Source organism: Prunus dulcis, chromosome 5, assembly GCF_902201215.1.
Source record: "Prunus dulcis chromosome 5, ALMONDv2, whole genome shotgun sequence".
Classification (NCBI taxonomy): domain Eukaryota; kingdom Viridiplantae; phylum Streptophyta; class Magnoliopsida; order Rosales; family Rosaceae; genus Prunus; species Prunus dulcis.
In genome coordinates this window covers 3,122,093-3,134,129 of record NC_047654.1, presented here as the reverse complement: position 1 = coordinate 3,134,129, position 12,037 = coordinate 3,122,093, and the positions used below count along the sequence as shown (strand labels likewise).

The following is a 12,037-nucleotide window of genomic DNA, read 5'->3' as shown; positions in this document are numbered from 1 at the left end:
CAGCCAGAGGCATCTAGACTTGTAATTAGATTTTTTATTATCTCTTTTTGGCTTAGCTCTGTCTGTGTGACATACATGCATTTATCTGTCAGTAATATTCTTTCTTAGGGTTCATTTACGAGTGGTTCAGGGACGGATTCAGAATTTTAAAATAGCGTGGACTAAATTTACCTTACGTAAAAAAACTTATAGAAAATTCGACAATACGATTGAATTTCATTGATAACAAAAAAAATATATAAGGGGCATAATGAGTCTTACTCTTCAAAATGCATCTAATACAAAAAACAAATACAAGTAACACTTATATAAAGTATAATCTATTGAATAATATATAGAAGATGAAAGTATATAGACTAACAAAATTCCCAATTGATAATTTATAAGTCTCAATTGTAAATCTCTAATTGATACTTTATAAATCCTAAATCTCCAAAAGTTCAACATCAATAAATTTAGAGAAGAAAATTAAAGAAGATGAATTTTGAACGGTAAGACTCATTATGACATGGGTGATGGCTTGTCCTGCATGACATGGAGGGCTGATTTTTTTTTTTTGGAACAACAGGGCTTGGGTAACTGAGCAAAGAGAGAATGAATGTTTTTGGCATAATTGGTCCCGTGTGGGGTTAGTTTGTAATTTTTATTAGTCAAACGTGGGATAGTGTAGGGTTGTTAATGGGATTTTATTTGTGTGGGGTTAGTTTTAAATTTTTATTGTTATTAACTTATTGGTCAGACATGTGGGGTAGGTTTGTTAATGGGATTTTAATTGGCTGGTTTTGGGGATGTCAAGTGGGCTGGGCGGTATTATTTTTGTCTACAAAAAATAAACTCAATTAGGCTACAGTCTAGGTTAGCCTAGGTGTAGGATTGTGCCCGGAGTAATTCAAAATATGTCAGAATTACTTATGGGGAGAATAATATTCTTTTCAATATAAGACTCGTTTAGGGGTAATTATAGATGTGATAAAATTATTTCTGGGGAGAAACATCTTCCACGTGCTTCTTTATAAAATCACTTAAAGTAATTATTTGGATAAATAATTCTCCACAAAGTGATTATTGGTCTCTCCAAAATCACTCCCAAATGAGCCCTTGTTATACACATGACTCAAACTATAGTTTTATACGAGTAACTGTTTAGGGGTTGTTTGATAACCATTTCATTTTCATTTTTCATTTGTTATTTTCTTTTTTTGTCAAAAACTGAAAACATGTTTGGTAAGAGATTTCATTTTCAGTTAAAAAAAAAAAGTGAAATCTAGTTTTCAAAATCACCCTTTATTTTAAAACAAATTGAAAGTATTTTCAATTTTCAATTTTTGTTTTCATCTTTTTTGCGCTCCGTGTTCCTTCATTAATTTTACATCACTAAAACTCGGTACCTAGGACATCCCAACTTGGACCCCGTCGCTCGATTCTTGAGTTCAACAGTGACCAGTGCAAACCTCGTGTGGTTTAGATCCAAAATTCACAACAACAAAAAAAATCCTAATTGTGAAATATTCAACGAAAAACACTATGAACTCTCTGTGACATGCACTTAATTCCATTTTCAAGTTCCACATAAAACTGAAATAGGTTACCAATCAACTTTTGTTCACTTTTCACTTCTTTTTATTTATTTATAATTTTATTTATTTAATTTTTTAAACTGAAATTAGTTACCTAATAAGTTTTCAGTTTTTGAAAAATCAAAATTGAAAACTTAAGGGCCTGTTTGATAGCCATTTCAGTTTGATAGCTATTTCAGTTTTTAGTTTTCAATTTTCAGTTTTCAAAAAAAGTGAAAATGAAAACTGAACAAAAGTTGTTTGTTAACTAATTTCATTTTTCAATTTTATGTGGAACTTGGAGATGAAATGTTTTGGAGTTCAATTCTGAATTTGAGATCATAGAATGAAAGTGCATGTTACAATAAGTCCATAACATTTTTTGGTGAATTTTTTGGAATTAGGATGATATTTTTTTGTGTGAATTTTGGATAGGGAGTTCTTGAGGTTTGGATTGGGACCATGGGCAAACACAAGAATCAAGAGGCCGGGTCCAAGTCCGAAGGTCCCAAATACCGAGTTTGGTAACTGGAGTGCATTTCATGTGTGGTGTAAATTAATGAATGAAATAGGAGTGCACAAAAAATAAAAAACGAAAACATAAAATACTTTCAAGTTGTTTTCAAAAAAATAAGGGTGATTTTGAAAACTGGATTTCACTTTTTTGAAAATTGGAAACGAAATCTATTACCAAACATATTTTCAGTTCAAAAAAACAAGTGAAAATGAAAATGAAATGGTTATGAAACCCCTAAATGGTTATCAAATGGATCCTAAGCTTTTGCTTGAGGGTTTAATTTTAATATGGACTTATTGTATTCCCATTTATACTCCATACTAAACCTCTTGTTGTTGAACCCACAAAAAATATATTGAACCTTCCATCTTTGCAATACTTCTGGCATCTTTCGGGACTTGTTTAGTAAACTTTGTTGGACCTATAGGAACTTTCAGATTGGAAATCAGAGGTCGTGGGTCCTACGGGCCTAATTGACCTAGATGGTGGGCCTCGTAGGTCCGACTAGGACCAAATGGTTGGGAGGTGCTTGGGGCTTAGAGGTTTGTTTTAAAATGGTATTATGCTATGAGAGTTTTATTAAATGTTTATGAATTATTATGCAATCGCTTTTACTTTCCAAGCATGTTATATTTTAGCATGAATAAATAATTAATTAAATGCATGATTATATGTTTATATTTATATGTATGCTCGGTGGCTTGAAATCGATGAATCATGAATATTAGTTTTCTCAATAGTATGTTGTACATATTTGAATGTAGTTTGAGAACAGTTTTGAAAGATTATGTATGGTCAAATTCAAGTTAAGGAATGTTGGGATTGATCTCGTTTTAAAAAGGGATTTTTGGTTATCTATTTAAGAACTAATTTTTTGAAAGTTAAGAAAGGATTTGGAAACTAGATTTGTGGAAAAGAGGAATTTTATGATAAGTTTTGGAAAATGGTTTTCAAACCCACCACAGGAGTACCCCTCCTTCCCCTCCCCAGTTGCCCTTGGAATAGTCTAGTCATTTATGACAACGTCCCATGAGTCACTGGGACGCCTGAACCGTGTGGTGCGGGGATTTGCGGTCTCAGGTTGATTATATCTTCCTAAGTCCTGTGAGGGAAAATGACGAATATGCGTTTCAGGCTTATCACTCGATTCTGCGAGGATATGTGTTCTTGGGCTGACTACGTGTACCCCGAGTTCTGCGAGAATGTAACATATATGGTTCTTAGAAGTATTTGAGTTTTGAGATGTTTTAAACTAAAATTGATGATTTTATCTTGCTCTTTATTGGTGAAAGTTTTAATACATGTTTTCAAATTTATGAAACAAGGATCGAGAGTTTTCTAAGTTTTAAGGATTTTATACAATTCACAATTATTTTCTTAAGTGATGAGTTTATTTTTACATGTGAAATATTGAAGCATGTTTTATTCAAACATTGACATTGATATTAAGGTTTCACGTGGCCAATGTTATTTTAATAATTTTCTAGTTTTCCTACTTATCTGTAATGAGCTACTATATATATGTATTTGTAGATGCACATATGTGATGGGTGGGAGATTGTTTGCTTAAGTTTCGCGGATTAATTAAAGTTTGAAGCTTTTGGTTTTAGGAAAGTGTGAAAAAATATTTAATTCATGTGCTTACATATGGGTTGAACTTTGTTTTCTTGTATAAAGAACTACGTGTGGTATGATCTCTCAGTAAGGGTACGTAGGCAATCTAGGCTAACTTAGGTGCAGCCGCAATGTTTATGATTGGTTTGTTATGTTCAGTTTTGTAAAGTTGATTTTGCTGAACGCTTGGGAAATTTTTTGAGTTTGTTGTGCAGGTAAATTTCTTGGTTTGAGGCTTTTTCAAGGGAGACTCTGCCGGTCTTTCAGTAGAAGTCAAACCCTAAAGCAATTAGGGTCATTCATGCCCAACACTTGCCAGGTGTTGGACACGCACGAGGTTCGACACGGATTCCAAAGTGGAATTTGGGTTGGGTCCTATCATTAAATGTCCATTTCATTGGTTTTTTATTTTAATTTTTTATGGCATATTGAATTAATTGAATTGAAGAGTTTATTGGGGCATAATTATTAAAATAGCGAATAAACCTTTTCAAATTTCCACATAGGTCAACAAACTTTTTTTGAGGAGTTTAGTTTGCTACTATCATTGAAGATGCTCAGAAGAAGAATATTTGGATTTGAATAAAAGAGAGTTTTTGTGGTGGAAGTTCGTGAGAGAGTTTAGGGAGAGAAATACATAGTGCATGTGTGTGTTACGAATGGTTATTATCTTATTAATTTCAAAACAAATAAAGAAACTTTTGTTTTGGTAAAGAATAAATAAAAATGGATATTACTAAGGGTAATATGGGCACTGAGAAAAGTCAAATTATGATCATGAATATGATAATTAATGAAAATTTTAATAAAAAACCCTAAAAATGGGCCTACATTGATCCAAAAAACCCATGGATGCTTGTAGTTTTGGGTTATTATCTAATTTTTTATTATATTATATAGAAAGGGTTATTTAGTTAAATGGTCCTCAAACTTATACCTAAGTTGTATTTTGGTCATTTAACTAAATTATTTGTTCAAATGGTCCACTAATTCTTTATTAATCATCGCATTGGTCATACCGTTACATTATGTCAATGTTGCCATCAAATATAGGGGTGAAACCGTCTAGTTAAATAAAAACAAAAAATCAAACGAAAAAAAAAAAAGAGTTCTACTATTTCCACTCACTTGTTCTATTTTCCCAACCACCTTTATCTTCAAAATTTAAAAACAAATTTATCCATTTATAAAATGACTTTTAAGGACTTAGATTATTTAAAAAAAAAAAAAAAAAAAACCCACATATTCTCTTTCATCCCTGTCAACCCCAACCCCTCCCTTCTCTCCCTCATCCCGACCAAACCCAAATTAAAGTTCCAATAAAGCTTCAAAATTTCCAACTAGGTCCAACACAATTCCATCAGATTTCTCCTCAGTTTCTAAACCCAGTACGCAAGCTTTCTGTTTCATTTACTCAGCTTGCTCTTCATCTTCTTTCTAATTCTAGCATTTCTCTCCGTCATTGTTTTTATTCAGTGGAGAGACGATGAACATTAAGAGCGATTTTCTTTATTTATTTTATTTTTAATAATACTTTACAGAGGATCCCACACGTTTTGATTGACAGAGGTTGAAGGTTTGAAGCATGTTTTGAATGAAAGTAAGGAGAATTTACTTGAATTAATAATTAAAGGATATTTTAGGAATAAAGGTGAGTGTAAAAATAGAATTGTGTTTTTTCAAATTTACATGGTGGGTGAGAAGATAAAGTGAGTGGGAAAATAAGACTGGGGGTGAAAATAGTGCATTAAAAAAAAAAAAAAAAAAAACCTCTCTTCCACCTCCTCCTCCTAACATTTTTTCTGTTTGAACCGTGCATTTGGACCTCATGAGTCATGATATTGTTCATTGAAACCAATAATTTTTTTGGGACCCTTGAACATTGACACCGTGATTCGATTTTCATCATATTGTATAATTTTTGGGTACAATCCCATCCCTTGGGAACTATGTGGAAATGAAGAACAGTGTGAAAAGGGCCCTTTAGAGCTATTTGTGATTTGGTCTCTCGCACAACCATCGCCCAACCGCCATCTTGTCCTCCTTGCACCCCATCTCTTCCCCTCCCTCTTCTCCCTCTATCTCTCTCTTCCCCAGCGAGAGGCCGTTGCAGACCGACGATTTCAAGATCTCGTCAGGTCAACTGGCCATGATTTTCTCGGCGACACTTTTGATAGAGATGATGACTGAAAATTCTTTATTTAGGAAATTGAAGGCGTAGGGGAGAGAGAGGAAAAGAGGGACACAGAGAGAAAGAGGCGGGAAGAGAGAGAGAGAGAGAGGAAAAGACAGGGATAGAGTGGGTTCGCCTGGATGGGGTACTGGGTTCAAATTTGGGGTCTATTGAGGTGCATGTGGGGTATGGCGGTTGGGATTGGAGTGTCAAAAGTCTTATTTAAATATTTTAGTCTTGTGCATCACATGTATCAGAGAAACTTGTAAATTAATCAAGGTTTTTATTCTAGGCCTCCAAGTATTGCAGAACGGGAGGTAATAAACAGGGGATACATCTTCCATATCTCAAAAACTTCTTGTATACAAGGATAAATGTACAATCATCTTCCTTTCATCGAAGTAAAATTCTATATGCATATATATATGCCTTGTATGGATGACACCGACGACATACCAGGTTACTGAACTATGAGGGGGCTGCCTTCTCTAGCAAGCACAAAAAGACCACCATCCCCCCTCGAGATCCGGAGATCCTCATCAAGATATGTAATAAGAAGCCAAGATTTCGTCCGCTCTCCTGGAATGGAAACCTTAAATGGTGGCTGACCAGAAATGGCTCTTGAGATACTTGCAACAGCTTCCTGCAAAGGATTGAGAGTTCGCTGGACAGGTGATAAATTGATTTTCTGCCCAAAGATATCCACTTCTTGCGGGAGATCAACACTTGACTTTATCTTTGGAGGCAAAACGCTGCCTTCCTTGAATTCAACCTGGATATTTTCAAACCCAGTAAGGTTCTGGTGCTCATCTACCATGTAATAACTTCTAACTTTTTTTTTAATTAAAAAATATATATTTATGTACTAATTAAAATTATTGATTAACTCATCACTTCACTACCACGAAACACTGTCCTGTTTTAGAAGAATATTATTCATCCAGATATTATCAGTGCAAGTTATACCTGAATTCTTGAAGGGCTTCTAACTTCAAAGCTAGCGGATGCACTGAAAGAGAATGTGGCAAAAGGGCCAGACAACGTGGTTGAGTTCACTATGGTTAAGCTGCTGGTGTCAATCGATTGGCCTATTTTACTCACTTTCAACAAAGGTGTACTACCTGCAGCCAGAAGTGGCAACAGCTCAGAGGATGCAGTGTACCTGAATTATGGAGATCAAACCAAATAAGTAAAATAAATGAAATCAGGAGCAGTTGAAAAGGATAAAAGAGAAAGAGAAAACCATGAACCATTTTTATCTTTCGTAAGGACAATCGTCAAATTGTTCAAAGCATCCAGGTCGAAAGCAACCAGAGAAATAGATGTGTATATCATTCGTAATGTATATAATATATTGTGCGAAATAAATTATGGATACAGAACTTGGTTTTCAGTTTCCCAGTGGCTCTAAAAGAATTTCTGCCATACTACCAATACTTATACACTATTGGGGAATATGAGCTAAATGAAAAGCATAACTCCCACTAGCTTTATCACTGATCCTTGGTTCAAGTTCAGATACATATAAGGCTGGTACAATCATAAAAAAGGAGCAAAAATAGAAGACGAAAAAACATATTTATGAAACTTGAAGTTGCAAGTTCAATTAATATTTAGAAAACAGATGAAGCCCATGCATGGCTACACATACCCTAACATGATACAGTAGTAATCAATTATCAAATTGACACAAAGATTATATATGTATATATATATATAGATAATTACATGATAAATGTTAAACTTGAATTTAATTTGCAAACAGGAAGATAAGAAACCAGGAAATAAATAAAGAGAGGGCATGGATATTTTAGGAGTAACTTTACTGTGCAACAACTTTGACATCATTGAAAAGGTTTAACTAGAAAAAGAGAATGACGAAAAATGGAAATGGAAAGGTTATTCAAGCACAAACTATCACCTAAACCCACAGCCTCATAGGAGCTACGAAAATACCTTAATAAAGCTCGGATGATTCCTCCCTCAATACCAATAAAAATAATGGGGTGTCTTGAAGCATGACCATTACACCATTAATTAGAAAAAGGAAAAACAAAAACTAGTTTTTCAAATTTTCTAACTCAAGGAAAAATTAAATGTGTTTATCAATGTTGCAAAGGGATGCAAAGACCAAGAACTTTCATGCTGACAGAACTCAACATGTTGGAGACACCCTAAAAGATGTCCACCTTCATAATTATTTTCAATTCCAACCAAAAACCAATTCCCGTAGACCTATGAAAAGCATGTAGGAAACAAAAAATATGGTCAATTACTGCATCAAAATCAAATCTGTAGATTAATCTAAGATTCTCAATACTACGTTCAAAGTCTACAAAACGTATTATAAAAACTTATGCACGATATTATCACCCTAACAACCAAATAGGATGTAAATGATCATCACTGTAACGTGATCAAATTCGGACATGATTGACGCAATATTCAAATAAGATAATTCAACTTGGATTTAACAGCTATTGTTAGCTCTGTTGATGCTCTTCTTTATGAAATTTTGTTTTCCTAACTTTTTCTTAAATGACTTCAAATTTCTATAAAAACGCTCTGGAGAAGTTCAATGACAGTTCGAAGCAAATGCACATTTCATCTTTATTTGTAAAGACTTATGCTTTTGCTTTCAAACAATGTCATTTAAAATACACATATATATATACACACACACACTCTATTTTGAGTTTTATGCTATTGCATTCCTAATTTAACTCTTTCTAATCAAATTTCAGAGACAAAATTGAACTTACAGCAAAACCCAGTTGCCATCAAGAAGACCCGGATTCGCCGTCGGAGCCGGGTTTGGATTGACCGCCTCCAACTGGTTAACCAACTCTAAGACCTCCGCCCTGACCTCAGACCCGGCCCGAAACCCGAATTCAGTCCCATAAACAGTGTCTGCCAAAGCCCTCTTGAGCTCACTAAACTTACCATCCACCTTCTCCTCAATCTCAGCCTCAGCTTTGGCCGGACTCCCATTCCCAATTTCAACGACATCATCTCCTCCACCTCCCCACTCATCCTCGTTCTGCGGAGGGTCCGATTCGGAGACTTTGGATGCGGGTTCGGCCTCCGGGGCGGCCTCCTCGCCCCACTCGTCAGTGATCTTCGTCGGACGGTCGCCGTCTGTGGGGGTATCGTCGGAGAGAGAGGAGCGTATATGGAGTGAGGGGAGCTTAGGGTTAGGGTTTGGTGAGGGGAAAGAGAGGAGAGATAGAGATTGGGATTTTGGGGTTGGAAATGAGAGTTGGTGGGTGAAGCTTTTGGAGAAGAGAGAAGAGTGTGAGGTGAAGATGAGAGCCATTTCTTTGGGTTCGAATCGAATTGTTTTGTGTCTACGTGAGTGAGACGGGCTTTCTTATTGTTGATATTTTATGATAAACGTCATCGCTAATTGAGAGGGACGGATTTTGGACATATTCCAATTACGGTCGGCAGGGTCCGGTTTCATTACAAAATTGAAATTGAACTGATTAGTCTACTCGTTTTGGGCTTGAACGGATTCCAGATTTTTTGTTAGGGTGATGAACTTCATGCTTACAACTCCTGTACACAAATTCCTTAACGTACTCAGAGAAAAACAATTGAAACTAGGACTTAGTATAAGATTCATAAGAAAAAATGAGTTATATGAGCTGATATCATATAATTGGTCTGGTTCGGTTTTTAAGTAGCAAAAACCAACCAAACTAATTCAAATCAAAACAAAATTTTCCAATTTTTTCATATTTGGTTTGGTTCAATTCGATTCACTGGGTTACATGTTCAAATGTCCACCCCAAATTCCAACAAACTAAATACTACATTACCAATGGCTTGTTTATGAATATAAGGGATTTCTCTTTAGATTCTGTTTATGAGTAAAATCAACTCCCTTATTTAAAGACTTTATAGAAGGCTATATGATTTGATTTGATTCTTGGTGGAGCTCCTGCAAATGGGTCTTTATAATTTTTTAAGAGCAACTCCACCCCTAAGGGCAAAGTCTAAGGCAAGGGCAAGCTAGGGCAAGCAAGGGCTGATACTATTCACGTGAATAGTGTCAGCCTTGCCATTTGTAGTTCCACCCACAAGGGCAAAGTCTAGGGCAATTACTATTCATTGTACTTTATTTCCTATTTTTTTATACTTTAAATCATTAATTTTGATAATCTTTTGTAATTAAATTTTCGGATAAGATTTTCGGATGTGAATCTCGGTTGCCACGTGTCTTATTCCAGATAAAATTTGTGCTTGTATGATCTATTCAAAATAAATAATTGGAAGTGCATTCAAAAAATATACAATGCAAGAAATTATAAACTATTTTCAAATGCAAGAATAAAATTGATTATGTAAATAAATATAGACAAATTGAAAATGCAAAAACAAAAATAAAGATTATGCATGAAATTATAAACTATTTTGAAATGCAAGAATAAAATTGATTATGTAAATAAATAAAGCCAATTAGGAAATGCAAAAATAAAATAAACATTGTGCAACAAAAAGAAATAGAATATGCAAAAAAAAGTTACATTAAATTGATTAAAATGGCAATTAAAAATATTTTGGTGTGGAAAATGAATTATGTGAGTGGAGAGTAGAAAATATTGTATGGAGAAGAAATTGTATGAAGATTTGGTGTTGAAAGTAGATAAAATGGTTAGGTATTTATAGGGAAAAAAATACATAAATTTTTGGTATTTTTTTAAAAAAAATTTCAGAATTTTTTCGGATTTTTTTGGATTTTTTAAAAAATTTTTTGGCCAAAAAAAAGAGAACCGTAGGATTGCTAAAAAAAATCCAATCGGAGCCACCCGGTGACGACACGTGGCAGTCAACAGTAAAAAAAAATTGATTTTAGTGCGCTGACGTCAGCGAACTCGGGCTCGAGCCCAGTCTGATTTCGCCCTTGGGCCAGCCCGGGCTCGTGGGACCCGCAGCTTGCCCGGGCTTGTTTCTCTGCGCTGGAGCTGGACTCGGGCTTGTTCTCCCCTTTTGCCTGGGCCAACCCTCAGCGATGGACATGGCCTAAGGGGTAATGCTAGGCTTACAAAAATAGAGATGAATCCCTAATTTTTCTCTATACTGATAGTAAAGATTCTTTGTTGTACATTTACATGCCTTTGTGAGCTTATCGAATATCCCAATAATCACCTTCAAGCTATGCCTTTCGATACGACCATACACTCAAAGATAAATGCCTCGTTCACAAGACAGCTTTGATGTCTTAAGTATGAGGAATAATTTGCATTCTCACAACTTAGAATTTCATTTTTGACATTGTGAGTAAAACCTCCATACAAGAATTCTTAGTCGATCGCGTTCAATGAACTCTATCTCTATTAAGCACATACACACTTGTGTCGGCGTCTCTACACGAATCACTTCAAACTAGTCATGTTCTCAATTAGCAGACACATCGTGTACCTTTTTTTGCGGATCACCATTGTCCAATTGGTGATCCTACGACTAGGTACATTTAGAATAAGATATTTCGTAATGAAAAGGCCTCATGAATCTAACGTCTTTAGATCGCTTTCCATTTATATTGTAATCTATGGACTTGTCACTTTGTTGGTTATGCATAAGTTTTGCCTCATTAGCTTGATTAGATTAAGTATTATGTCCTTAGAAGTTTGGTTTTCGAATTGACTTCTAAGTCATATTTCTAACAATTTCCTAATAGTATCATTCGATGACCAATATCCCACTTCCTATGTATTTTTCTTTTCGTTTCTACTTTATATTTTTGTGGGTGAAACCAAATTATAAGGTGTGAAAGATCATCGTCTTATAATTAAACAATATTTATTTTGCCCCCTTCTATATGTTTTCCATTTCTGAAAAAACAAATTCAATCAATTCTGAATAGGAAATGCCTAATACTTATTATTATTTTTCTTTATCTACATATCTATAGTAAAAAAAAAGGTATTTCATACGAAAATTAACAACTTAATCATACAAAAATAACGCCCCTAGTCTTCTTCTAGTATTTACAATGATATTCAATCTACCGTAAAAGTTTTTGAGAGAAAAGTGATAGTTGTAGGGTTGGCCATGAGCCTTGGGCGAAAGTAAAGAATGAGGTCTACATGCCCCTTATTCACACACAAGGAAAATTATCTTTTTTCTTCTGCTTTTTTTGTTTGGGGTTTGAATACAAGAAAAATTCTTGGT

General features: G+C 34.7%; 1 protein-coding gene across 1 annotated transcript; it reads right to left on the bottom strand.

Annotated features, from left to right (window-relative positions):
- Nucleotides 1-6,123: 6,123 nt before the first annotated feature.
- On the bottom strand, nucleotides 6,124-9,312 carry LOC117628309 (plastoglobulin-1, chloroplastic). Its single transcript, XM_034360730.1, has 3 exons — nucleotides 8,623-9,312; nucleotides 6,827-7,022; nucleotides 6,124-6,632 (listed from the first exon to the last, which is right to left on the bottom strand). Exons 1-3 carry the CDS (start codon nucleotides 9,174-9,176, stop codon nucleotides 6,321-6,323), a joined length of 1,062 nt encoding a protein of 353 aa, XP_034216621.1. The 5' UTR covers nucleotides 9,177-9,312; the 3' UTR covers nucleotides 6,124-6,320.
- Nucleotides 9,313-12,037: the final 2,725 nt, after the last annotated feature.

What these genes read in the sequence shown, in the direction of transcription:
- LOC117628309 (XM_034360730.1), bottom strand. Translation starts at nt 9,176, where the DNA reads ATGGCTCTCATCTTCACCTCACACTCTTCTCTCTTCTCCAAAAGCTTC. An exon ending in GATGGCAACTGGGTTTTGCT is followed by an intron (nt 7,023 to 8,622) that starts GTAAGTTCAATT and finishes TCCATAATTCAG; the next exon opens with GTACACTGCATCCTCTGAGC. An exon ending in GAAGCCCTTCAAGAATTCAG is followed by an intron (nt 6,633 to 6,826) that starts GTATAACTTGCA and finishes GAAAATATCCAG; the next exon opens with GTTGAATTCAAGGAAGGCAG.